At 35.0% G+C, this 27,941-nt stretch overlaps 1 protein-coding gene across 2 annotated transcripts in view; it reads left to right on the plus strand.

Annotated features, from left to right (window-relative positions):
• Window positions 1–27,941, plus strand: part of KLHL1 (kelch-like family member 1) — a 544,822-nt gene that overhangs the window by 333,817 nt on the left and 183,064 nt on the right. For both annotated transcript variants that reach the window (XM_006882715.1, XM_006882714.1), the window contains one exon: window positions 2,645–2,857. In XM_006882715.1, coding sequence (XP_006882777.1) covers window positions 2,645–2,857 — 213 coding nt within the window. The remainder of the gene's footprint in view (window positions 1–2,644; window positions 2,858–27,941) is intronic.

Genomic DNA, 27,941 nt, shown 5'->3' on the forward strand with positions numbered 1-27,941 from the left:
CTTCCTTCCTTCCTTCCTTCCTTCTTTCTTTCTTTCTTTCTTTCTTTCTTTCTTTCTTTCTTTCTTTCTTTCTTTCTTTCTTTCTTTCTTTCCTTTTTTTTCTTTCTTTCTCTCCTCTCTCTTCTCTCTTCTCTCTCTCTTTCTATGCTGGTTTATTTATAAAGTTCATATGCATTGTTTTTCACACTGGATCTTTCCCATGCCCTTCACTGGCCCGTTCCACTCATCAAATTGTGCAGCCCTATGATTCACCCCCCACACACACAAACACACCCATCCTCACTCCTCAGCTCCCCGTTCTCCCCCCTTGAATCTTCATACTCATTCTACAATAATGGTTTTATACAGTATTTGTCCTTATGGGACTAAGTTCACACAGCATGATGGTCTCCAGTCCTGTGTTAGGTAGCAGTTTACAAAATCATTGTTTCTGCATTCTGCATAGTATTCCAGCACGTGAATGTACAATAATTTCTCATCCCATTTGATTGTGGTTGGACACTCGGGCTGTTTCCATGTTCTTGTGATGGTGAATAATGCTGCTGTGAACACTGGTGTACAAGTCTGCATTTGTGACTCAGTTCTCATTCTCTCAGGGTATATTCCTAGCAGTGGAAGAGCTGGATCATATGGATACAGCCAGAAATGCACAATATGAAGAAGATAAAATTGAGCAATGGGACCTTCTAAAGATTAAATCCCGTGCACATCAAAAACATTTTCCAACAGTAAAAAGAAAACCTACTGACATGGGGAAAACAAAACAAAACTAAACAACCCAAAATTTAGCAATACCACTTCAGACAAGGGTCTCATATCAAATGTTTGCAGAATCCTACAGGTCCTCCACAAGAAAAAGGGGGCTAACATAATTATAAAATGGGCAAAAGACATGGAAAGAATTTTCACAGATGAAGATGGTCAATAGACACATGCAGAAATGCTCAAAAACACTGACAATAAGAGAAATGCAAATCAAACCCAAATAAGATACCATCTCACTCCAGTAGCAGTATCAAAGTTTAATAGAACAGCAAGTAATGAATGTTGGAGAGCATGTGGCAAGATAAGAACTCTTATACACTGTTGGCGGGATTTTAAAATGGTACCAACCACTCTGGAAGACAGTGTGGCACTTCCTCAAAAAGCTGGACCACATACTTTTGTGTTGGCAGCACAATTCCTTTCTATTAAGCCATCAGAAGAAAGTTCTAGTAGCTTACTGGTAAGGAACTACGGTTTATGTCACATGGTTCAAATTCATTTGAGGGAAAAAATGAGACATCTTCTCCAATATAATTTACTGTCTCTGAAAACCAGCTGGAGGGTCAGCTATAGTTTGGTTCCTACTTGGTCCACACAACAACAATATATACAATGTATTTAAGTAGGAGCCCAGTTAGTGATAATGAGTAGTAACACTGTTTTAAAAATGTTTGAAATGCAAATTGCCCCCCATATTTTCTTTTTTCCTACGAAGATCTTCAATTTTACTTATACTTACTCTGATTATGCTATGTTCCAGGATTTATGGTAAAATCTAGAGTTTCTTGCTCATAGCTTACATTTTGTTCTAAGTCTGTCTTTGTAAACTAAAGTTTATTTTTTTTGTGGTAGCTGTTATTTAATGGATCTTCATGAAATATAAAGAGGAAAAGGAGGTATGACCAGGGCAGGTAGGAGTAAAAAACAGGGTTAGTATATAAGAAGTGGTCAATCCTTGGATTAAATCTTGAAAAGTAGCAGAAATTAGAAGAAATCTAAGAATCATCACTTAAAACACTGGAGTGAGTGAAGGAAGTGGTGTCAAACACATGGTAAATTAGAAGTATCGTGAATAATTTTTGTGAGTGATATTCAAATACAAGAGTAAATATCAGAAGCAAAAAAGCTAAACCTGAAGAGCCAAAAAAGACAAAATAAAAAAAGAGACAGCAAAGCAAAATAGGGGCAGAGGGGGTGGAATAACAAAACTTTAGTGACTTCCAAGATCCCACTTGTGTTTGAGAAATGTTCTGGCATTAAAAATTATAGATATAGAAGGTAATGAGATAGATGATAGAGATAGATAGAGATAGATATATATATAAGTTTATAGTAAAAATGTGAAGGAAGAATTGGGAATCTTTTTAAAAGTCAGAAATTGTTATGAGAAGTAGGAGATACAAAAGGCAACCTGTGGAACTGTGTAACTAATGCCTAAACTTTCTGGATTTTTTTTTCCTTTCTGAATTAAAGATAAACATTTTACATTACTTGTCCCTATGCAATTTCACTATTGCTTACTTAGGTGTTTACATATAGCAAAATTTTAAAGTTGTTTTCATATTCACTAAATCTGATTTAGCAGTCCACTTGAAATGTAACATTTAATCACATAGTCCATTCTGGCTGCATAACAAAGCTCAGCATTATAATCCTCTGATTATTACAAGATCTTTGTCCTCTCAGATACATTTACACTTCAATTACAATTACAATGCTTTCATCTTAACAGCTTCTAGTTCCTGGAGGATTGAATCTCAAGGATTCTGCTATAATGAGAACAAAGGTTATTGACTACTTTTCTCATTTCTTTCAGAGATACTTTACTACTAAATAAAAGTAAAACCAAATTTATGCCATGATATTTTTCTCCCCACAGGAAAACATAATGGAAGTTATCAGAAATCAAGAGTTCTTACTCCTTCCAGCTGAAGAACTCCATAAACTCCTTGCCAGTGATGATGTCAATGTCCCTGATGAAGAAACCATCTTCCATGCACTGATGATGTGGGTCAAGTATGACACACAGAGGAGATGCAATGACCTAAGTATGCTACTCGCCTTTATAAGACTGCCACTGCTTCCACCACAGGTATTTGCTTGTGACTTTGTTTTAATAGCCATGAACTACTGAAGAGTACTATATTAAAATATACATCACAATAAATTTGTTTTTATTTTCATTCATGCATTGTTTTTCTCTTACTCAATACTGTGTATAAGATAAATTTGTGACAGAGACTGAAAGAATGATCATTTATGACTTTGAATCACATCTCTGCCACGTATTGGTTCATTGTCATTTATGTAACTACGAGATATAATTTCTCTGATATTAAATTTCTTCTGGTAGCCTAGTGGCAACAAGCTGTGCTGCAATCCTGAAGGCACATGTTTAGAGGGCACCAGCTTGCGCTGTAGGAGGATGGGCAGTCTCCTTTCACGAGGTTAATTGCCTCTGCAAATCCACTGGAGGGTCAGCTATGGGTCTATTCAGACACTATGACACACAATACAAACAACAACGACAATTCAATTTCCTTATCTCTACTCTAGGGTGTATCATAACATGAAAGGTCTATGAGGATCAAATGAGAAAATATACATAAAGCACTTTTGCCCACGTTTCTACTTGGAGGTTAGGATTTTGAAGCTCTGTTTGACATACTTAAGCACAGTATTCAGAAGATTATATCTATTTATCTACTCTCATACACTTAATTAGCTAATAATTCTTAGTTTGCCTATCTTTTAAAATAATCAGTTTGATCTAAAACTCAATAAAATAATCATTTCTTGAACAAAATACATTATTATGTGGTCCTTTAAGAAACTAGACAAAAAATAAATTATAATGTCAAGTAGTGGATTTTTTTCATCTTGCATTTTGAAGTCAGATATTCTAGAACCTGTGTTCTCCAAACCTTTTCTTAGACCCTAAAATAACCATTGATTTTAGATTTATTGAAACATATGATGCCATGTAATTGAATTGGTGCTCAAAATTCACTAAAATGTAATATTATGTTTAATAACTAAGGATAATAGAAGAAGAATTGATGACTTTGAGTTATGGTACTAGAGAAGAGTCTGGAACCACCAAAAAATAAAATAGGTTTGTTTTGAAGAGTGTGAAACCAAGTTTCTCCTTGGAGGTTAGGATTTTGAAGTCCTGTTTCACATACTTCAGACACATGACCAGGATGGACCCATTCTTGGAGAAGGACATCATGCTCAGAAGGGTGAAGGGGTAGCACAGGAGAGGAAGACCCCAGATGAGATGATCAATACAGTAACTAGAGCAATGGTGATAGGGTGTTTACCAGTCAGTGAGACCGGCTCAGGACAGGGCAGGCTTCAGAACTGTTGTAGGTAGTGTTGCTATGAGTCACAGGCAATTGACAGTACATGACAACAACAAAAACAACAAATACATATATCACAGTACAAAACTGTTGTGGTTACTTGTATTAAAGGCTCTGACTCTTAGTAACCCAGCAAACAAGAAATGAAGCACTACCCTGTCCTGTTTCATCCTAATAACTCTCTGCTATGCTTAAAGCCTGTTGTTGCCTACATTGTATCATTAAATATCTTTTGAAGTTGTCTTTTTTCCCCCACTAACCTTCTAATTTATCAAGCATGGTATCCTTCTCCAGGGATTGACCTCTTGCTAACATACTCAAATTAAATTAGGCCACATTCATTCACTCTTGCTTCTTCTAAGAAGCATCCTGGCAAGATCAATTAAAATGATAAGATAGGAAATTTAATCAGTAAACTCATGGTAATTCAGAGAAACAACTCAGAAAATGAGAATGTAAATTATTGGACAACTAGAAGAATATAATTAGTGTCATTGAATTCTGCAGCTAGAGAATGCTGAATTTGTAGATTCTTTTCTGTGTGTGTATTCTTAACAATCCTAACAAAATAAATTATTAAAAATAGTAAGAGTATTTGTCCTTTTATGACAGATATTTCTCTCAGTATATCTTCTAAACTCATCCATCTTTTGTAGTGATTCACAAGTTCAATGTTTTTTCAATGCTGCATAAAATGCCATGCCCTCTCCATTCATTTATTGATGAGCACTTGAGCTGCTTCATCTCTTCGCTTCTGTGAATAATACTATAATAAACGTGAATGTACAAATATATCTTTTTCACAACTCTGATTTCTTTAGTAGTAGTGGGATAGGATAGCTGAATCAAATGAGATTTCTGTTTTCAACTTTCTAAAGAAATTTCAGATTACTTTTCATTGTGACTGGTATTTGACATTCCTACTACAACAACATATTATATTGGTTGGTTTTTAATTTAAGGCTCTTGTTTAGAGTCAACAAAACCTCTGTGGAGGGCCTTTGTGTTTAAAAGTCGATTGTTACTGAACGTTCTTCTAAGTGGTATAGCCCTCTTCTGTCAGTTTGCTGTATTGAGGTAACCTGGGATTGCTGTGATGCTGAAACTTGTGCCATTGAGGTATCAAATGACATAATGGTTGCCTATGGTGGACAGTTTTTGGTGAAGCTCCCAGTTTAAGACAGGTTTGGTAGTAGGAGTGGCATCCACTTCTTAAATGGTGTGCCTTTGGAAACTCTGAATTTTGAGAAACAACGATAGTTATAGAAAGGCTTCAGGTCTTTTGTTCACAGGGTTGCTATGAGTTGTGTTCCACTCTATGGCCATCAACAACCACCACCACAACTAGCAGTATATGGGAATTCCAATCTCTCCATATCCTTGCCAGTACTTGTTGTCTGCTGTCTTGTTAAACTCTAATATTTTTTGTTGGCAGGAGATAATATCCTACTGTTGATTTGATTTATGCCATTCTGCTGGCTAGTAAGTTTGAACATTTCTTCGTGTGTTTGTTGGCCTTCTAAATATCTTCTTTGTTAGAGTCTTTTCATTTTTTCTTCCCATTTTATGATTAGGTTGTCCATCTTTTTCTTGTTGAAGTGCTAGTACGTCCTTAAATTTTGGATGTGAGTACCTTACCAAATATATCATTGCTAAATATTGTTTCCAAGTATGTGGGCTTTATTTTTACCATATCTTAAAAGTTGTTTGTTGTTTTATTTGGAGGTTTTGTTGTTGTTTGGTTGGGTTTTTTTAAATGCACACAAAGATTTGCTTTTTAGAAAGTCACATTAATCTATTTTATTCCCTTCTGTAGATAGCTTTTTGGTGATAGCTTGAGAGCCTGTTCATATCATGTTGTTCTTGTTATGTAATAGGATTTTTGATGTGTTTCTTTTTTTGCTGATGATAATTTATGGGTTTTGGCTTATTTCTAGGTTATTGGTCCACCTTAAATTGTTTTTTTGTGAATGGTGTGAGGTGTGGAATTATTTCCATTCTTTGCAGATGAATATTCCATTTTTCAACTTTTTTTTTGTTAAAAAGATGATTGTTTTCCACACATAGTTTATTTTATGTCCTTGTCAAAGATCATTTGATCATAGGAAGATGGATTGATTTTGGGGTTCACAAATTCTATCCCATTGGTTTATGAATCTGTCGCTATACTGTGTTGATTAATATGGCTGTGTACTAGCTTTTGAGATCAGGGAATGTGATGCCTCCTAATTTGTTACATGTCTCTAGAGTCTCTTGTTACATGTCTCTAGAGTGCCTAAAATGCTAATTAGATTACTTTGGGGGCAGTCTTTGCTAAGCATGCTCTTCTAGTGAAACATTTAGGTCTTATCTCTTGAGAAGAATAGGAATCCCAGAACATGTAATTATGCTTATGGGAAACCTATACTTTGACCAGGAAGCAGTCCTCAGAACAGAGGAAGGAAACACTGCATAGTTCAAAATCAAGAAAGGAGTGTGTCAGGGATCCATCCTATCGCCATACCTTCTCAATCTCTATGTGTAATAGATCATTCTGTTGGCTGATGTTTATAAGAAGGAATGTGGCATGAGAATTTGAAGAAGACTCATTGACAACTCACTGAAAGAAGGTACTACCTTGCTCACTGAAACTGAGGAGAACTTGAAGCATCTGATGCAGAAAATCAAGGACTGCAGTCTTCAACATGGATTGAAGCTCAGCATTAAAAAAAAATAAATAAACAAAAATACCAAAGATTCTCACCACTGGGCCAATGGGCAGCACCATGATAGATGGAGAGGAGATTGAAATTATTAATAATGTCAGCGTACTCAGGTCCACAATTAACACTCTTAGAACCAGTAACCAGAAAACCAAAAGACTAATTTGATTAGGAAAGTCCGCTGCCTGAGACCACTCCAGAGTGTTAAAGTAAAAAGATGTCTAGAGACTGAGGTGTGTCTGGTCCAGGCCATAGTCTTTGCAATTACTTGCTAATGTATCAGACATCTGGATGACGACTATGGATGGGAGAAGAAGAATTGATGCCTTTCTGTTGTAGTGCTGGATAAGAGAATTAAACATAACATAGATGGTCAAAAGAACAAAAAGGCTTTTCCTGGAGAGGATGAAATCAAGTTGCTCTCTGGAGGAAGGTTTCTGAGGCTCTGTCTCACATGCTTTGGGCATGTTACTAGGAAGGACGAGTCCTTAGAGAAGAACATTATACTTGAAATGTTAGAGGGTCAGTGTAGAAGAGCAAGACCCTGTATGAGATGGACTGACACAGTGACTGAGCTATTGGAGGCAAGTGTATCAGAGACAGTGAAATTGGGTCAGGATAGGATAAAATTCAGAGCTAATGTGTATAACACTGCTACGAGTTGTAGGCAATGCAACGGTTCATAACAACAACAACAACTTGTAGTCTTATACCATAATTGTCTTTTACTTACTGACTTATGAAACTAAACATGATTTGATTTAGGTTTATCTATGTTGTCTAGTATTTAATGAATTCTTAATTAATTTTTAGTGATATTAGTTATTTTGTATGTATATACTATCAGTTTTTAGCTAGTTCTACTCTGATGGATACTTTTTCCTATTGTAATGGTGCAATAAGCATGAGTGCTATGTCTCACATACTTTGGCCATGTTTCCAGGAAGGACCAGTCCTTAGTTAGTTAGTTAGTTAGTGTGGCCACTTCATTCTTTTGGATATATCCTAAGTAATGGTATTGCTGAATCAAATGCTGTTTCTAGTTCCAATTTTCGAAGAAAGCACCAAAGTACTTACCATAGTAGTTGTACCATTTTACACTCCTTCCAATAGTATATAAGAGTTATAGTGTGTATTCTCAACAGAAGAAAATTGCCAGGTCACTCCAAGCAATCTTCTCAGAGCGGGTTCAAAATGAGCTTTCATTTGGTAACTAAATGTACAGTCATTGTACATACAGCCAAGGTTCCCTTAGTATTTACTTATTAAAGTATATGGAAATGTGAGAAGTATGATGTTGTTGTGCTTATTTCTAATATATAGTTTATCTAGTTAGACATGTTGCTGTAAAAATTTTAAAAAGTGCAATTCTGCATAAAATCAAGCCAAAGGATAATTATACAAAATAACTTTTACCACATCCAGAAATAATGTAGAAAGTTAGGTATGTACACACAACTTTCTATCCTTTTCTAGAATTTGAATTGTTTATTTCTTCAGAGGAAACAAAGAAAAATATTTCTCATAACTAACAAATAAACCCAGAAGTACAAGAGGAATGCCCAGTACTGTTAATGGGCACATAAGTTTTCTATTACTTATAGGAAAAAATAGAAGAAAAGGTTTGAAATACAATAAAAAAAACTATTATCTAGTCTTAAAGGAATAAAATTTAATCTGATGGCACACATAAATGAATAAATAGGAAATCCAATGCAGTGATTAATTTTTGAAAATAAATGTTATCACTAGTTTACAGAAATTAATTCATTCTATTCTTAGTTGTGATGAATTAATAACAGAAGATTGTATGTGGCAGAAATAACAAGGTGAACATAAAGGACAAGAACTTCAACCTTTGATCCATTGGAGATAGGATGCTTGACTTATACCAGTGACATGAAAACTCTGTTGTCCATAAAAACTAAAGCCACAATGAAGAAACCTAATGAAAAGCAAGCAAAGTGGCCAAGAGCAAATCAATATATAAAAGAGCATCTATAAATCATAGTGTAAGATATTTAAAGTAGGTTAGACTCCTGAGTTGTTTATATGTTCTGTTTGATTTTATGTCCTCAAAGTAGGCATTGGTGAAATACTCCCTGATAAATTCAACAGACCTCAAAGTTTGCTAACATAAATGTTCATTGGTTAGTATATTATATATCTTCTCTCTACAAAGAAAAAGAGAAATACTTTTACAAATAAGCAAAGCAAAAAGAATCAATCAAACACATGAACAGTCTATTATTAATCTTCATTATTTTATCATTTTGTGTTGTTTTTTTTCTTTGATTCTTTGATATCAGATTAACAGTTATAAAAGGCTATTATTACAGACTGCATAATCTATAAAAAACTAAAACTGTAAATGGAAAATAAATAGAAATAGTGTCATTCTTCTCCAAGCACATATCTATTAAAACTGGAAGACTAATGTAAAGAATACATATACTAAAAATACTCTAGTTTTATCTTAAATATTATTGAGATTTATGGTCATTTAACCCATTCTGATTACCATGATCTAAATTACAACAGTGAAAAATTATAAAATCTTGTTTTAGTATGCTTATAAATCTATTGGCTTATTGTAATAAAAAGTATATAAATACATTCATATGAACATTCTTAGATGTACATACCTTACACGTTTTAGTTTAGCAATTAAGTCTAGTCTCAAGCTTTTCTTATTTTGATGATAGATTACCTAGCATATGCATCTCCTTCTGATTCACAATCCATTTTTTATGTTACTAGTATTTCTCGATTGTGATTAGCTCTCCATTTTATATCAACAATTTTCACACTTTATCAAATCATTCCAATGAATTTATAAAGATACGTTGTTTAAAGATTAACATTTTACAAAAATGTCTCATATTATTAATTCTTTTCTACCAGAAGTATTACAATTTTCTTACTTTTTTTTTTTGCAGAACAGGGACTTATTTTGTTGTTGTTGTTGTTGTCATGTGCTTTCAAGTAGCCTGCAACTCATAGTGACTCTATGTACAACATCCCTAAACCCTGCTCTATTCCTTGCCAATCTTATTGTCTCTGACACACTTAGTTTTGATTAATTTTTTAATTATTATTAACTTTTTATCATTGTTAAATCAATTTTAATGAAAATTTACAGAGACTTTGGATTTCCATTCATTCATTGTTGCACTTTTCTCCCTGCCCACCCTCCTCCATCCCAGTACACTCTTCTCTTTGAAAGGTAAAATAACAATTCTTTCATTGTTTTATAATTCCCCCACCCCCAGGACCACTCCACTATGCAGCCTTCATTTTGGACTCCTGTCATGACAAAAACACCTGATCACATATCCCTTTTTAACAGTTTTCTCCCTCATCTGTTTCAATGCATTATACATTATTTATCCCATTTTTGTAAGTCTCCCTGAACCCCGGTATCAGTCCTGTTTTACAACAATGCCACTATGCAATATTTGTTCTTTTATGACTGAGATATTTCACTTAGCATAATGTCCCCCAGGGTCACCCATTTTGGATAATATTGCATGAGTTCCTTGTTTTTCAATGCAGTACAGTATTCCATTGTGTGAATATACCACAGCTTCTCTATCCATTTGTTTGTTGATGAGCACTTAACAAAGCAAAGAACAAGAAACATGTGATCCCATCAATTGTTGCAGAAAAGGCCTTTGACAAAATCCAATACCTTTTCCTGATTAAAACACTCAACACAACAGGATTAGAGAAGAATTTCTTCAACATAGTAAAAAGTATTTATGCAAACCTGAGAGTCAACATTGTTCTCAATGGAGAGAGGTTAAAGGCATTCCCTTTAAGAACAGGAACTGGGCAAGGATGCCCACTATCACCTCTCTTATTCAATATCGTATTGGAAGTCTTTGCGGTAGCACTAAGACAAGAGAAGGAAATAAGAGGTATCCAAATCGGAAAAGAGGAGGTAAAATTATCTCTCTATGCAGATGATATGAGAGTATACTTAGAAAACCCTAAAGACTCAGCAAGAAAACTATTGGACATCGTTGACCAATTCAGCAAAGTAGCAAGATACAAGATCAACATACAAAACCAGTTAGATTTCTCTACATGACAAAGAGAATACAGAAAAACAATACTCTAATTTCTGGACTCATGTACTTATAACTTGTTAGTCAAATTTGTGTCTTCTAGGTTGCAACACCCCCATGATACATCTTCAAGGATATGAACATGTACGGCCAAGCCCAATCAATAAGAGTGCATCTAAATTCCAAAATCAATCTCCATAATAGTCTATGTGTTTCCTACTGCCAAAGGGGCCCTTTAGAGTAGTGAGAGAAGATCTTCACCCTGAAACCCACAGCGTCCCTTTTCAGCAGAAAGTAGCTAAGAGAATACGCCATCCCCTTTTCCTTATGACTCAGGGTGAAGTCTCTCTCAGGGAGGAGTGATAGGGAATGGCAAAGGACACACTGACAAAGAAGATTAATCAGAACTGGCTTTGACAAGCACTGTGGCATTTGGACAAGAACAAACTGGGAGGAGGGTAGAGAGAATAGTGCAACAATGAATGAATGGAAACCCAAAATCTCTGTAAATGTTTATGAAAATTAATAAAATATAGAAAAAAAAAGAAAAAAAAAAAGAAAAACAATACTCTTCACAATAGCTAATCACAAGATTACAAAACATTGTGAGTCAACCCAGCAGCTCCCCTGGAGAATGATGAACAATCACCTTGCATGTAATTTAGCGCTTATGAAAACCACCAGAGGCTCAGCTATGACTTGGTACCAACTTGACATATATAACAACAATTAATAATAATTGACATAGGGAGTTTTGGTGGCGCAGCCATAAGGAGTTGCACTGCTAACTGAACAGAGTATGTTCCTGGTGGTTTGAATCCACTACTGATTCTGGCGTATAAAGATGAACAATTTCCACCCATGTAGTTTACAGCCTCAAAAAACTGTTGAATGGGTCAGCTATCAGTTGGTTTCAACTTGACAGCAGTGAAAGAAAGAGGGAGATTGACAGGTGCTTTTTCTTAAATATGATAGAATTTTCTTCATGACTATTTTGATGAGGTGAATTATTCATGCTAGGAACAATGTCATAAATAGTAAAATAGTAATAGGAGATTATTGGTTCTGAATTTATTAAAATTCCTATACATAAGTCTGTTGTTTATTTCTGAACAGATCAGATATAAGATCAATATCTATCAAACTATTTAATTCCTTTTCATAAATCAGGAAAGTACAATTTATTCCAAGCAAGAAAGGCAAGAAAAAAAAAGAAAGAAAGCAAACCAAACAACACAACCTTTAGTATAAAAATGAAATTATGTCTAAAATCTTTTTGCACATGTTCAATAATGATATACATGCTATTGTTATGTGTCACTGAGTTGAATATAGTCATTGTGATCCTATGAACAATGGCTCTCAACCTGGCTCTATCCTGGGCCAACCTCACCATCTCCCTAACATCTGACACCATTGCCACAGTCACTGTCTCAGTGACCTTCAAGCTTTTCTAGCACACAATCTTCTCCAAGGATTGACGCTCCAGACAGAGAACAAACCCAAAATACGTGAAATGGACTCTCATAATTTTTGCCTACAAAGAACTTCCTGGTTTCACTTTCTTCAAGACAGATCTATTTGTTTTATTGACAGCCCATGAGATATCCAACCCTCTTCTCTAACACCACAACTCAGAGGCATTGAATTCACTTCTTTCAACCTTAGTCATTGTCCAGCTCTCAAATGCATAGCAAGCAATTGAGAAGACCATGACTTGAATTAGGCGCATTCAGTCTTTAGATTGAAATCATTGCTCTTTAGCACCCTGGGGGAGTTCTTGGCAGCATATTTTCCAAATGCAACTAGTTTTTTTTTTTATTTCTTGAATGCTGATGCCATGGATATTGGTTGTAGATCTAAATGAAAAGAAATCATTAACAATTTCAATCTTTTCTCCATCTATCATGATGCTGCCTATTGGCCCAGTGATGAGGATATTTATATTCTTGATGTTAGATGGAAATATCAAACAAAAGAGAACAGTTATTTTTCTTAATTAAACAATAAAGAATCATTTTATATTCATATTTGTTTAATAGAAGAATAATAAAATGAGAAAATTAGTTACAATTTTTAGTTATACAAGTGGTAAGAAAACTTGTGGGCTATTTTCAAATGAACTTTGTTTATGCCATTGAGACAGTTAATTCCAGTGGCTTTGATGTAATATTATGGGAAATAGATTAACTTTTTGGAATTAATGCTGTATTAATGGAGTTTAGGGAAATTATAATTGGATATTAAAATAAGACACTTATACAAAAGAATACTCAACTTCCAAGCAAACTTCCAAAGAAAAGGCTTAGAGTATACTTATATTTATCTAGTTAAAGAATTTCTTTCTCTAATTTTAATAAGAACTTTATTTGTGAAATAGATAAAATATTATGTTCCCACATATTCTTGTCCACATTGCTCTTTTTGTGATATAAATTATACTTTGTATTCTCTCAGGAATAGTAAGATAATTTGCTGAGTTGAATCAGAAAGATATAGGTTGTGGCTTATTAGAAGAATTTAGAGAAGGTACAGATGCAAGTCACTGAGTGCTAATAAATCTTTGTACAGATTTTGGTTTCTTTTGAATATAATGGGATCTATTTTAGCAATGGTGAAATTTAATGAAAAGGCATGTAGTAGGACTCCCCCGCTGCTCTGCAGAAGGAACATGAGCAACTTCCTCCTGTGTAATTAACTGCCTCTGAAAACCCACTTTGAGAGTCAGCTATGAGTTGGTTCTTTCTTGAAAGCACACAACTAAAAGAACATATAATTAACTAGACTTTCGTTGTTGTGTTGAGAATATAGTAAAAGGAAGAAACAGGATAAATTAGTAGATGACTACAATGAAAATAACCCTAGATGTTTGAGGTAGTGAAAAGAAGGTAAAGTGAGTAGTCGTGATTATAAAGATAAACATTCTAGTTATATTTTAAGGTAGAGGTAGTTAGATGGTGGATAGAGTTTGTAAGAATTATAGCTGAGCTATCTGTATTCACTTAAACACAAATGGAAGAATTGGCCTAATTGGTAAAGGATGCTTTGATGCCATGACTTTGAGAAAACCATTAGGACTCTACTAGAGTTTTGAGCAACAAATGTAGTTGCTTGACTGATAAATGAAAGGTTGGCAGTTTGAATCCACCTAATGGAACATCATAAAGAAGGTCTGACAATATGTGTCCAAAAGATCACTCTCTTTAAAATATCTTAGAGTGCAGTTCTACTTTAGACACATGGGGTTGTTAAAGTCAGAATAGGCTCAATGACAAATTAACCAATTAATTACTTGGCATCTAAGTATATTGTTCAATGGAATGTCTCTACCTAGAATTATAAAGATGTGGCTGGGAGAAAAAAAATCATAAAGTTATTGACCTATGTTTGCTGTTGTTGTGGACCATTCAGTCAGAATTGACCAATAGCTGACCTTCTCGTGGGTTTTCAGAGCAGCTAATTGTAAAAAAGAGATTGCCCACCTTTCTCCGAAAGAAGCAACTGGTGGCCTCAAACTACATGTCTTCAGGATTGCAGTGCAGCTACTTGCCAATAGGCCACCAGAGCTCCCCAAAGATAAAATTTAAAAGAAATATGAAAACAAAAGATAAAGGTAAATAATAAGAAAAGTATTTTATTTTATTTTATTACACCAAAGTTGAGGAGGTTAACATAAATCAATCTATTTAGTTTCTGTTGGAGTAAACAGTCCAGTCAGATAAAAGGAATTTGAAATCCTGGATTTCAAATTACCAGGAAAGAAACTATCACAGTGAAATGAGTGATTATTTGAATTAAATGTTGGTAAAAGGTCAAATAGAATGTGTTCTAATATTTGATTGTAGAATTTAGCACATAGCTGATTTATGACCTTACCAAGAATAGTTTCTATGGAATAAAGCCAAAAGAAAAATACAAAATCTAACTTTAAAACACTAAATACATTCTGTAAATATAGACTAGATCACCAGAAATCCCTATAATGATGCAAATTAGTTTTAATTTAGATTATACTTTTTACTCTGATATTAATTTATTGTTTGATCATGGAAAGTTTATTTAGTCAATTTCTTTGGCTTCAGTTTCCATATGGTGCTCTAGTAACATGGTCTGTAGGGCATTGTACAGTTAACCTCAAATCTGCTGTACTGACTTGACAGTTTTTTTGTTATTGGTTTTTTTAGGAGTATAAACTTTGCTATTATATATTTTTCTACTAGTTTATTAGAAGACATATTGCCATAGGAAATATGGCTGCTTTTAGGGACCTCTCCAAAGTACTGAAGAGAATGGTGCCACTCTGGAGACTAAGGTGTGCCTGATACAGGCCATTGTCTTTGTAATCACTTGTTATGCACCAGAGAGGTGGACAATGACTAGAGAGGATAGAAGGAGAATTGATGCCTGGACTGCTAGGAAAACAAACAGATTCATCCTGGAGAGGGTTAAGCCAGGCTGCTTCTTGGAGGATTCTGAGGATTAGTCTGACATAATTAGGACGTGTTGTAAGGACATCATGTTTGAGAGGGTGGAGGGCAGGCGCAGGAGGGAAAGGCCCTCTATGAGGTGGATTGTTTCAGTGACTGGGGTAATCGGGATGGGTGTATCGGAGACAGTGGAATTGGTACAGGACAGAGAAGGATTTAGGGCTGTTGTACAAAGGGTCCCTATGAGTCACAAGCAACTCCACGACACATAACAACAACTAGTTTATTTACAAAACTCGAATATAAATTCAAACAAATTTATCCCATTTCCCTCACCTCCCCAACCATCAAATTGTACAACCCAGTGATTAATCCCCCCACCCCCACATCTACATCCCTCTGCTTCCATCCTCTCTTACCCCTCCTGGATTCTTATACTCACTCTACAATAACGGTTTTATACAATATTTATCCTTGAGGGAATAAGTTAGTTCACTCATCATAATGTTCTCCAGTTCCTCCCAAGTTAAGTAATAATTTACAATGTTATTGCTCCTACCTGCTGCATAGAATTCCATTGTGTGAATGTACCGTCATTTCTCAATCCATTTGTTTATGATTGGACATTTGGACTGTTTCCGTGTTCTTGCGATGGTGAGTAATGCTGCTATGAATCCATTTGCAGCTCCATGGGCAAAGGATGGGTCATCTTCTTTTGTGTGATTTAGAACCTCAAAAAAGTCACTGAAGGGTCAGCTTGATACAGATTTCCGCTCAACATCAATAAGTGAGTGTGTACCAGATTCCACACTTACCAAAGAATAGTACCAGACTCTTTACCTTAAAAGTTATTCTGACAATAATAACCAATGAGTCAAAATAAGTTATGTTCCTAAGAATTGATACCTGTTCAAAATTATAGGACATATACTAAAAGAATGCAGTTTATAGATGCTTTCCTTTTATTCACCAAATAAGCTATTTTTTTGAAAATTAGATTATTCTTTTACTAATATTTTTCCTTCCATTCATCATTTGCAAACTTTGAAGGAAAGAATATGGTGCTACATTAAAGAGGAATAAACTGAGATGCACAGCTAATTAGGAATAAAAATTAAATTTAAAATTGCATAGTGACTTCTATAAATTACAAGATCCCTTGATGGGGAAAAAAGAAACCATAAACTATGTGAAAGGACCCTAAGATAATTTAATTTTAAATCAGTTTGGAAATAATACTGCAGTAGTTTTAATTTCCAAAAATATCAAACAAATTAACTAATTTATTGTAATAACACCTCTAAAATATAAATATCTCCTTGAGAACACTCAACGTTAATTAATATTCAGAGAATCAAGTGAATACTTTGATTTCAACTCTACTTCAGCAGAAAATAAAAGTTGGTACTTAAATAATTTTAAAAAGCAGTAATAAAAGTCAACAAATGCATGTGAAATTCTCTGACTAGTTTCTTGAATTAGGTGCTCCTTGAATTTTGATATCATGTTCTTCATAAAGTTCAGCTTCTCCAGTGATTAGTTCAGCATAAAGATAGAATAAGTATGGAGAAATGACACAGGACACAGGCCTGACACATAACTTTCTTGATTTTAAACCATTTAGTGCTTACTTGTTCTGTTAGAACAAACCTTCTTGGCCTAGGTCTTGTATCAGCATAATCAAGTGTTCTGGGATTCCCATTCTTCTCCATGTTATATATAGTTTGTTGTGATCCACACAGTCTTGTGTGATTTGTAATTCACAAATGCAATTTTATACTCTATACAACACAAACACAATGTACAGCTTTTAGCCATTCTCTGCTTTTAGCCAAGATCTTTCTGACAATAACACCAATATTCCTGTTACAGGATCTTCTAACTACACTTGAGCTTCTGGGAATTCTTTTGGAAGATCTTAAAGAATATTTTGCTTGTGTGTAATACTAACTATATTATTCAATAATTTCAACCTTATACATTGAAAATACATTTTATAAGAAACAAATACAGGCTATACACATGGATTCCACCTGATGGTATGTATAGGAATCACATTGATTACATCTGTGGAAAGAATCACTGGAGAAGCTCAATATCAACTGTGAAAACTGGGCCAGGTGCTGAATGGGGCACAGACCACCAGAATCTCATATGGAAGTCAAAGCTGAAGTTGAAGAAGATTAAATCAAATCCACAGAAACCAAAACTTGACCTTGAGTCTATCCTACATGATTTTCAAAACCATCTCAGGAACAGGTTTGAGACCTTGCATTAATGAGTGAAGACTGTATGAGCTTTGGGAGGATATTAAGAATGTCATGCAGGAAGAATGCAAAAGGTCATATCAAACACAGAAGAGGAAGAAAAGACCAAGATGGATGTCAGAAGAAACTCTAAAAATTGCACTGGAGCACAGAGAAGCCAAAGCAAAGGAAGAAATCAAGATATTAAGGAGGTTAATAGAAGATTCCAGAGGGCAGCGAGGAAGACAAAGTAAAGTATTACAATGAAATGGGCAAGGAGCTGGAGTCAGAAAATCAAAAGGGCCATACTCGCTCAGTATTTCTTAAGCTCAAGGAACTTAAGAACAAATTCAAACAAATTGGAATTGTTATACTTAAGGATACTTTGGGCAGGATATAAAATGATCCAGGAATTATTAAAAGACAATAGAAAAGAATATAGATTCATTGTACCAAAAGAGATTGGTGGACACAGAATAATTTCAAGAAACAATGTGCGAGCAAGAGCTTGTGGGAATAAAGGAGGAAGTTCAAACTGCTCTGAAAGAATTGAGGGGGAAAAAGGCCCCAGGAATTACGGGTATACTAATTGGCATATTTCAAATAACAAATGCTACCCTGGATGTGCTCACCAAGTGGTGCCAAGAAATCTGCAGGACAACCACTTGGCCAACGGACTGGAAGAGATCTATATTTGTTCCCATTACAAAAAAAGGTGATCTGACAGAGTGTGGAAATTATCGAACTGTGCAAGATTTTTCTGAAGATTATCCAAAAATGACTGGAACAGCACATCAATGGAGAATTCCCTTGCCTCCAAAGAGTGCTCCGGCTGCGCTTTTCCCAAGAATTATCTGTTCTTTTGGTAGTCCATGACTCATGTTGATAAAGATTCATCTCTTGTTCATAGTGTCACTAAGAGTAGTACTCAACTCAGTAACACCTAACGACAAAAACAACAGTGTCTATTATTGTCTTATAGAAATAATGAGTTATTAACTTTAATAAATTAGTAACTCTTGATGGAGTTATGGACTTAATAATGGAGTCATTAACGTTAATAAAATGTATGGCATTCTTAATGGCAAGGTTTGTTGACAGTAGATTAAATTATCCTAAAGTAAGAGTGGTTTAGGTGTGATGAGAGTTTAAAAAAAAAACAAACCAAAAAACTGGTGTTTCCATTGCTATGATCTTTCCAGATCAAAGTTTCTTGCAAAATTGGTTTTACTGAGCTGGAAAAGTAGCATATTCAGTGAATCCAATAAGCTGACCTATAAAGACCTGGAAATAGATTCATAAATAATAATGAGTGTGTTATTCTCTATTCACTCAGCTGTGGGGGTTTTCCAAACCATTAAACAACTTCTCAATTTGCTACAATTCACCATAAGTGCTGTACTCTTTGCAAAAAGAACCTGAGAATAAGAGATGTCAAATATAAAGTAAAAATTATTGGAATGATGAATATTTAATCACAGTGAACACCTGAAATCTGGTTTTAGTGAGTAGTCACTTGCAATAGTCATATATTGCAAAAATGAAAGACAGAGTTTTAGCCTGACCTTTAGATTTTACTTCATGTTACTATTTCTCTCTGCTAATGTTCATCATTTTTAGCATGTATTAAAACATGGATAAATCCTGGTGGATAAATAGCTTACACCTCAAATAGAAGGCGAAGATGCATCTAAATGCTAAATGCCCACTTTATATGATTGGTCAATTTTCAGGAGACTGAAATGACATTTTCCCATGGTCCAAAATCCAGAACCAGTTGTGCTCAGAAACTTGTTTCCTCTGTACATAATGTTCTTCTCTATTCTTATTATCTTCTCATATCATGCACCTACAAATTTTGATTTGTATAAAATATCTCCGTACCATGGTTGTTATGCACCATCAAGTCATTTGCAACTCATAGCAACTCTATGTACAACATCTCTGAACACTGCTCTATCCTGAACAAATCTTATTGTCTCAGACACATCTACCCCCATTATTCCAGTCAGTGAATAAATCCATCTCCTTGAGGGTTTTCCTCTCTTGTGCCGTTCCTCCACTCTCCCAAGCATGACGTCCCTCTCCAAGGACAGGTTCCTCCTTGCAATATGCCCAAATTATGTCAGATGAAGCTTCAGAATTCTTGCCTCCAAGGTACAGCCTGGCTTCCCCCTCTCAAGGATGAATTTATTTGTTTTCCTACCGGTCATGGTGTATTCAATACTCTTCTACAACACCACGGCTCAAAGGCATCAATTCTCCTTCTGTCATCCCTAGTCATTAACCAGCATTCTAATACATAACATGTAATTGCTAAGTCCATGGCCTGGATCAGGCACACCTTAGTCTCCAGACTGACATTGTTGTTCTTCAGTACTTTGGAGATGTCCCTGACAGCAAACTTTTCCAATGCAATTTGTCTCTTTATTTCCCGGCTGCCAGGACCAAGAATATTGATTGTGGAACCAATCAAAATAAAACTGTGAGCAATCTCGGTCTCTTCACCATCTATTATGATGTTGACAGTCAACCCAGTGGTGCGAATCTGTGTTGTCTTGATGTTGAACTCCAATCTATATTGAAGGTTGCAATCCTTGACCTTCTGTAGTAAGTACTTCAAGTCCTCCTCAGTTTTAGCAAGGTTTGTGTTATCTCTGCATAGTTCAGGTTGTTGATGAGTCTTCCTCCAATCTTGATGCCACATTTCTTCTCATAGAGCCCAGACTTCCAGATGATCTACTCCACATATAGGTTATAAAGGTATGTAGATAGAACACATCCCTGGTATAAAACCTTCCCAATAATAGACCATGCAGTCTTTTCTTGGTCTGTTCTGATGGTTGCCAAATATGGGTTTTGCATGTGGGTTTGGGATTTCTATTCTTCTCAGAGTTAGCCTTTATAAGCCAATTATTATTCTTCAGATTAGATATACAAAACCTCTGATTGTATTCACTTATAAAGTCTTTTGATTAAGTAATAGGTTTGTTTGTTTGTTTGTTTGTTTGTTTGTTTGTTTGTTTTAATTGGTTCCAAAGGTAATTGCTTACCTCTAGCTACACTGGGAAAAGCTGTTGTTAAAAACATCTCCAAAATACTACAGAGCGACAGACCAGAGATGTCAGTTTAAAGTCAAAGTTGTACCTAATTTGTACCTGACCCAGATAGTTTCAATTGTTTTGTAGGCATATGAAAGTTGGAAAATACGTTAAAATGAGCAAAGAATTAATGATATTTTCAAATTATTATGCTAGCTGAATGTTGAAAATCAAATGAACTTTAAAAATATAAAAAAATAAGTTTCTTGGAGGACGTGCAAACAGATTGCTTCTTAAAGGCAAGAATGATAAAATTTTGTGTTGTGTCCTATGGACATTTTGTCAAGGAAGATCAGTTCTTAGAAGGGTGGAAGATCAGGGAAAGAGAGGAAGACCCTCGTGAAGATGGTGCAGTTTAGGGCAACTTTCAGATTCCTTGCTTATTGGTTAGCTATGAATTAAGATTGACTAGATTGTACATAAAAACTGAGTTCTGTCAGGATTGCAGTCCAACTTTCTAATGTTTCTTTCCGTTTTTTTAATTTTGGAAAAGCAATATTTAAAAAAAAACAACCAAAAACACAGATTGGTTTTCTTGAATTCAGGTTCTACAAGTTAATTTTGCTTTATTTTGTGGAAGAAGAAGTAAGACTAATATATTTTTTTAATGTATTCTTATTTTTTTATTCCTCAAAATAAATCATTATTCAATATTACATCATAGAGATGTTATTTTTATTTGTGATATAAGTAAAAGCTTACAGAGAAAATTTACTTTCCCTTCAATCATTCATATATATTTTTATTATATTAATTATAATATCCACCATGTAAATATACTTATTCTGATTGTTCTCTGTGACTTTTGTTTCCATTAATCCTTCTACCTACCTATTCCTGCCACCTGATCTTTAACCCTGTGGAAATGCTACCCTTTGTCTCATGTATGGCTGATTATTCTAAATAAAGTGTACTTACTAAGTGGAAAAAAAAACACAAAAACACCTGATAATTTTGGATTGTTGTTGTTAAGTGCCGTCGAGTCGTAGGAGAGTCCTCGACACTTGAGTGTCTCTCATCCTCTTTCCAGGTTCATAGGGTTTCCGGAGGCAAGCTATTACAGAAGTGGATGCCACTCCTCCTTCCAAAATTTTGGATTAGGATTAAATAAATTAACAAATACAAAGTTTAACTGTACAATGTTATCATTGTTGGTACTTATTTTTATTTTAAATCCAAGACGTGTTGACCCTGTGTGTTACATAGTAGAATAGTTCTATAGGTATTTATCACTATAACCTGAATGGAAACAGGCCTGTTTTCCTGTATAGAGCTGAGTAAGACTGAATAACCAAATTTTAGATTAATAGTCAATCATTAGATATATTATTTAACATGTGATCGATATTTTCCTTTTTTAAGAGCAAAGGCCAAAGTATGAGAAAAACTGGTAGATTTGAAATTCAGTTCTATTGCTAAGTTGATGTTGTTAAGTACTGTTGAGTTGTAGACAACTCATAGTGACCCTATGAATGAAAGACCTGGACACTTGTATAACTTTCATCATTTCTCCAAGTTCATAGAGTTTCTGGAGGCAAGCTCTTTCAGAAGTCGATGCCACTCCTGCACTAATAAGAACAACACAAACAAGATCATAACTCTAAGGAAAACTCTAAAAAGAATTTAATTTTTATCAAGTGTATTATAAATGATATTCACATGTCAATATTTGGGTATATAAATAAGAAATAATATCACTTAAATATTGATATTTAGAAATAGTCAATTAAATAAAAGCTAATCAGCTGGAAGTAGGCACATGGCCTCTGGATCCTGGAAGAGAGAGAGGCAAGTTGGGAATGCTAGGGTGTTTATGGCTTTCTGTTAGCCCGAAGTGGGTCACCTCAGAGCAGACTTGCTAGATGAGTTAGACCCAGAGTTTGCCAGCATTTGGGTAAGCTGGAATGGTAAAATACTGTAGGGACCGAGGGCCTGAGGGCCAGTTCTTAATTGTTTTTGGTCGAACATTCTTGAAGGTCTTATAGCCCTGGTGTGTCCACTTGCTGCACAGAGGTAACTTGTTGTTGTTGAGAAGCTGAACACTGTGACATGGATGTGTCAAATGCAATAATAGTTACCCATTGTGGACAGTGTTTGCTGGAACTCTCTGAAGTGGCATCTACTTCTGTAGATAGCTTGCCTCCAGAAACCCTATGAACCTGGAGAAAGTATGAAAGGGTCAAGGACTTTCATTCAAAGGGTTGCTATGAGTCTCCTATGACTCAATGGCACTTTACAACAACAACAATCAATCAATAAAAAGTTGGAAAGGTAGAGAGTCAACAACAGAGAAGAAGAATCTAGACAAGATAGACTAACACAGTGACTGCAGTAATCTGACACAGGTCTTGGGCTAACAAGATTGAACAGGGCTAAGATCTGTTGTTCAGAGGGTTGACAGGAGTTATACCTGGTGTAACAGTATCTACCAACAATAATATGGACACATTATGCTTTCTTTGCTTAAGGCCAAATAACTTAAATGCTATTTATATGAAGAGATTCATATTTGTATTATGACTAGTATTTGACTAAGCAATTGAGCAAAGTAACCTAGTCACCTAGACAAATACAATTAAAATTAGAGAAAGTAATTCCCTTTAGTTTTCCTAGAATTTAGGATTTATAAATATATGTGTATTTTATTGTATACCATAGAGTTGGAACAAACTCACAGCTGACCCTCCAGTGGGTTTTCAGAGGTAGTGAATTGCATGAGAGGAGATTGCCCATCCTTCTCCTACAGCTTGTGGCCTCAAACTGGGTGGCTTTGGGATTGCAGAGCAGCTTTTAGCCACTACACCATCTATTTACATACATATGCATATGAAGGAGTGGCATCCACTTCCTAGAAAACATTACCTCCGGAAACTCTATGAACTTTGATGTCGATAGTTGTTTAGAGGCTTCAGGATTTTTTGTTCATGGGGTCACTATGAGTTATGCTCAACTTGAAGGCAATCAACAAAATATATATACACGCACATATATATAGATGTATATATGTATATACATGTTATTGTCTCTGACACATATACCCCCATTATTCCAGTCACTGAAGCAATTCATTTAATCAATGGTCTTCCTCTCTTGGGCTGTCCCTCCACCCTCCCAAGTATGATGTCCCTCTCCAACCACTGGTCTTGCCTTGTAATATGTGCAAAGTATGTCAGGCAAAGTTTCAGAATCTGGCCCCATGAACCAGCCTGGTCTCACCCTCTCTAGGATGAACTTGTTTATTCTCTTAGAATTCCATGGTATATTCAATATTCTTCTCTGGCACCACAGCTCAAAGGAATCAATTCTTCTTCTATCATCCATAGTCATTGTCCAACTTTCTGATGCATAGCAAGTAATTGCAAAGACCATGGCCTGTATCAGGCACACCTTAGTCTCCAGACTGATATAGTTACTCTACAGTACTTTGGAGACATCTCTGACAGCAGACTCTCCCAATGCAATATGCCTTTTAATTTCCTGGCTGCTGGTGACAAGAGTATTGGTTGTGGAGCCAAGCAAGCTTAATCTGTTAACAATCTCAATATCTTTACCATCTATCATGATGCTGCAAATTGGCCCAGTGGTGAGAGTCTTTGTTTTCTTGATGTTGAGCTTCAATCCATATTGAAGGCTGAGGTCCTTGACCTTCTGTAGCAAGTGCATCAGGTCCTCCTCAGTTTCAGCAAGCAAGGTTGTGTCATCTGCATAACACAGATTATTGATGAGTCTACCTCCAATCCTGATGCCATGTTTCTTCTCACAGAGCTCAGCCTCCTAGATAGTCTATTCTGCATATAGATTAAAAAGCTATGGAGATAAGACACGTACCTGGTGTACATCCTTCCCAATTTTGAACCATACAGTGTTTCCTTGCTCTTTTCTGACTCAATTACTCTGTTTAAATCTATACTAGGAAAACCTCTATCTCATTCTGTTCACTCAAATATGATTGGAAAGTTATGTCTTAATATTGTAAATAAAGATATAGATACAAAAATTATTAATCTAGTCATGTTTAGAAAAGATAAAATAGGTCATTCTATAAAGGCACTATTTATGAAAAATGAGAATATGGATAGTTTTATGTTAACTTACATGTCTACATGTATTGTGAGTACCACACTTTAAACAATTATTTATCATCACAGATATATTTCTTAACATAAATAATATAGATTTCAATACCACAGAAATCCAGAAGAGTCATGTGTAAATAATAGACGAACAGTGCATAGTTTGGATTCTATTTCAAAAAGTCAAATAACTGAAAATTGGACTGTTAGCTCAAGATAGAATAGTTCATATTATTCCACGTTTTATTATAATTCCACATAACTGAACTGTTGTTATTAGGTGACAGTAAGTCATTTGCTACACAGAGCAGCCCTGTGTGTAAAGAACAGAACACTGCTCAGACCCATGCCTTTCTCACAATCACTACTGTTGTAACCTTTCATTGTCAATCCATTTCATTAATAAGTTTTCTCTCTTTTGCCATCCCTCCACTTTACTATAACCACTGAGAAACATGTTCTATTAGCTTATCAATATCTTTCTCTCAGAAAGTAATGTACTACCTTTAGAATGCCCTATAGCTTTTTACATACAGAAAATGCTCATTAAATACATTATTTATATTGAGAAACTTTCATTTTGCCTCATCTTAATCTTTTTAAGTAAAGTTGTTTCAACAACTTAGCTTCATATTAAAAGTTTAGAAACTCTACAAGCAGATTGTATACCCAGTAGAATTAGTTTTACTTGGATGAAATATTTTAATCCCTTATTGACTTGCAAGATGCATCCACCTTGATGTTTTCACAGGAACTCATCTTACTGATGATGATCAAAGGAGGTATGTTGGTCTTTGATCAGAGTAAATCTAAAGAAAGCTAAAAATCTGCAAATATAAAGTGATTAATATTCTTTCTCTAGCCTTACATGGTGAAATGAGGGAAGCAAAATACTGACAGATATTGAATAATTAGTATGAGGACACTGAAAAGATTTCTACTTAAAGGTGATTGAGATAAGGCTAAAATAAAATAAAATATTAATATTGGATTAATATTATTATTGAAATCAGAGAGTCAGTATTTCCTAAGTAAATAATGAATGGAATGTGATCTCTTCAGTCACTTTCCTGAAGCTTTATATCTAAGAATTTCTAGGAGCAATTTCTGTTTTATAACAGCAGAAATAACCCCAAAGCATATTCATAAATTTTTGTTAGGTGCCATCTCTATTTGAGGCCATTGTAGTATTTGTTGTGTCAATTCATCATGTTGAGGGTTTTCTTCTCCTTTGCTGACCCTCCACTTTTCGGAAATTTGAGTCCTTTTTCAAAAATTGGCCCCTTCTCATTACATGCCCAATTTACATGAGACAAAGTTTCACCATCCCTCACCCTATGGAGCATCCTGTTTGAATCTCTCCAGACCGATTTGTTTGTTCTCTTGATAGTCCATGTGATATCCAGTACTCTTTTCTAGCACAACTCAAAGGCATAAATTCTTCTTCTATCATCCTTATTTATTACTCAACTCTCAAATGCACAGCAAGTAATTGAAAAGCTATAGTTTGCATCAGGAGCATTTTGGTTTTTAAATTGACATTCTCTCTTTTCAGCCCTTTGAAAGATCCCCAACTTCAGACTTTCCCAATGTAACACACCTTTTGACTGATAATACCAAAGGTGTTGGATCCAAGTAAAAAAAAAAGAACTGACATTTTTTACCTTTTTTCCCCATCTATTATGATGTTGTCTATTGGTTCCAGGAGGAGGAAGAAGTCTCCCAGCATTTCTTAAGCTGAAAGAACAGAAAAAATAACTTCAAATCTTGACCTGCAATACTGAACGATGGCATGCTCAAAATTGTAAATGATCCAGAAGGTTCATTTAAATGATCTTAAAAAAAGGAAATGGAAAGAACACAGTGAATCCAAAAAAAGAGCTGGCTGATGTGGAATCATTTCAGGAAAACTCTTATCATCAAGAAACAATGGTGATGAAGGGAGAAATTTAAGTCACACTAAAATACGACCCTAGGAATCGATAGGATACCAACTGACATGCTTCAACAAACAAATACAGTCTTAGACATACTCATCAGGCTGTGTAAAAAATATTTGAAAGAAAATCATCTCACCAAAAGAGTGTAGAATATCCAAATTTGTTCTTGTTCCAAAAAAAGGTAATCCCATAGAATGTGGAAATTATTGAACAATATAACTAATACTACAAGCCAATAAAATTTTGCCGAAGGTTTCTTGAAATAGGCTATAACAGTACATACACATATAACTGCCAGAGATTCAGGTTGTATTTATAAAAGGATATGCACCGAGAATATTATTGCTGATATCAGATGGACCTTGCATGAAATCAAAGAATATCAGAAGAATGTCTACTTGTGTTTCATTGACTAGGCAAAGACATTTAACTTTGTGTGTCATAACAAACTGGTTAACATTGAAAAGAATGCTAAGTCCATAACACTAAATTGTGCTCATTTTAACCCTATACCTAGACCAAGAGACTATTTTATGAACAGAGAAAGGGAATGGTACATAGTTTAAAAGAAAGATGTGTGTCAAGGCTGTATCTTTTTCCATACAGATTTAATCTCAATGTTGAATAAATTACTATAGAAGCTGGGCTTTATGGGGAAGCATGTGTCATCAGGATCAGAAGAAGATTGATTTCTTCTGACATTTTTATTCATTACCCAGTTCTCAAATGCACAGAACGTAACAGTGTTATGCAGATGATACGACCTTGCTTGGTGAAAGTGAACAGGGCTTGCTGTAAAAGATCATAAAAGACTGGATATAGCCTTAAGTATAGATTATACCCCAACATTAAAAAGGGCAAAAATTTCACCATTAGGCCAACTGGCTTTATTATAATCATTCAGAAGTAGTGGAAGGTTTTTCATTCTTTCTTATGTCAAAAAAAGTTTTTCTTAGCCTTATGGCTCTATCCTATCCTGGATATCATGACAGACAATTGACAGATATATATCTTTCATAGAGGCTATCTCTGAGCATGACTTCTCAGACTTCTAAGATTACACTTATTAGCCATTGTCCAAAGCATAGGACATTTAATCTTATCTCTTAGAGGAATTTTCTACAAATAAAAAGAAACAAATTCATCAGGAAAATCACATATGATCTTTATTCTTTTTGCAAGATTTTACTAATCACAATTTGTTATCAGATTAGGATTTGAGCAACCTCTATGACTGTAAAGAGACCCCTTG

This window comes from Elephantulus edwardii, unplaced genomic scaffold, assembly GCF_000299155.1.
Source record: "Elephantulus edwardii isolate Elephantulus edwardi_28Jun2011 unplaced genomic scaffold, EleEdw1.0 scaffold00023, whole genome shotgun sequence".
Taxonomy (NCBI): domain Eukaryota; kingdom Metazoa; phylum Chordata; class Mammalia; order Macroscelidea; family Macroscelididae; genus Elephantulus; species Elephantulus edwardii.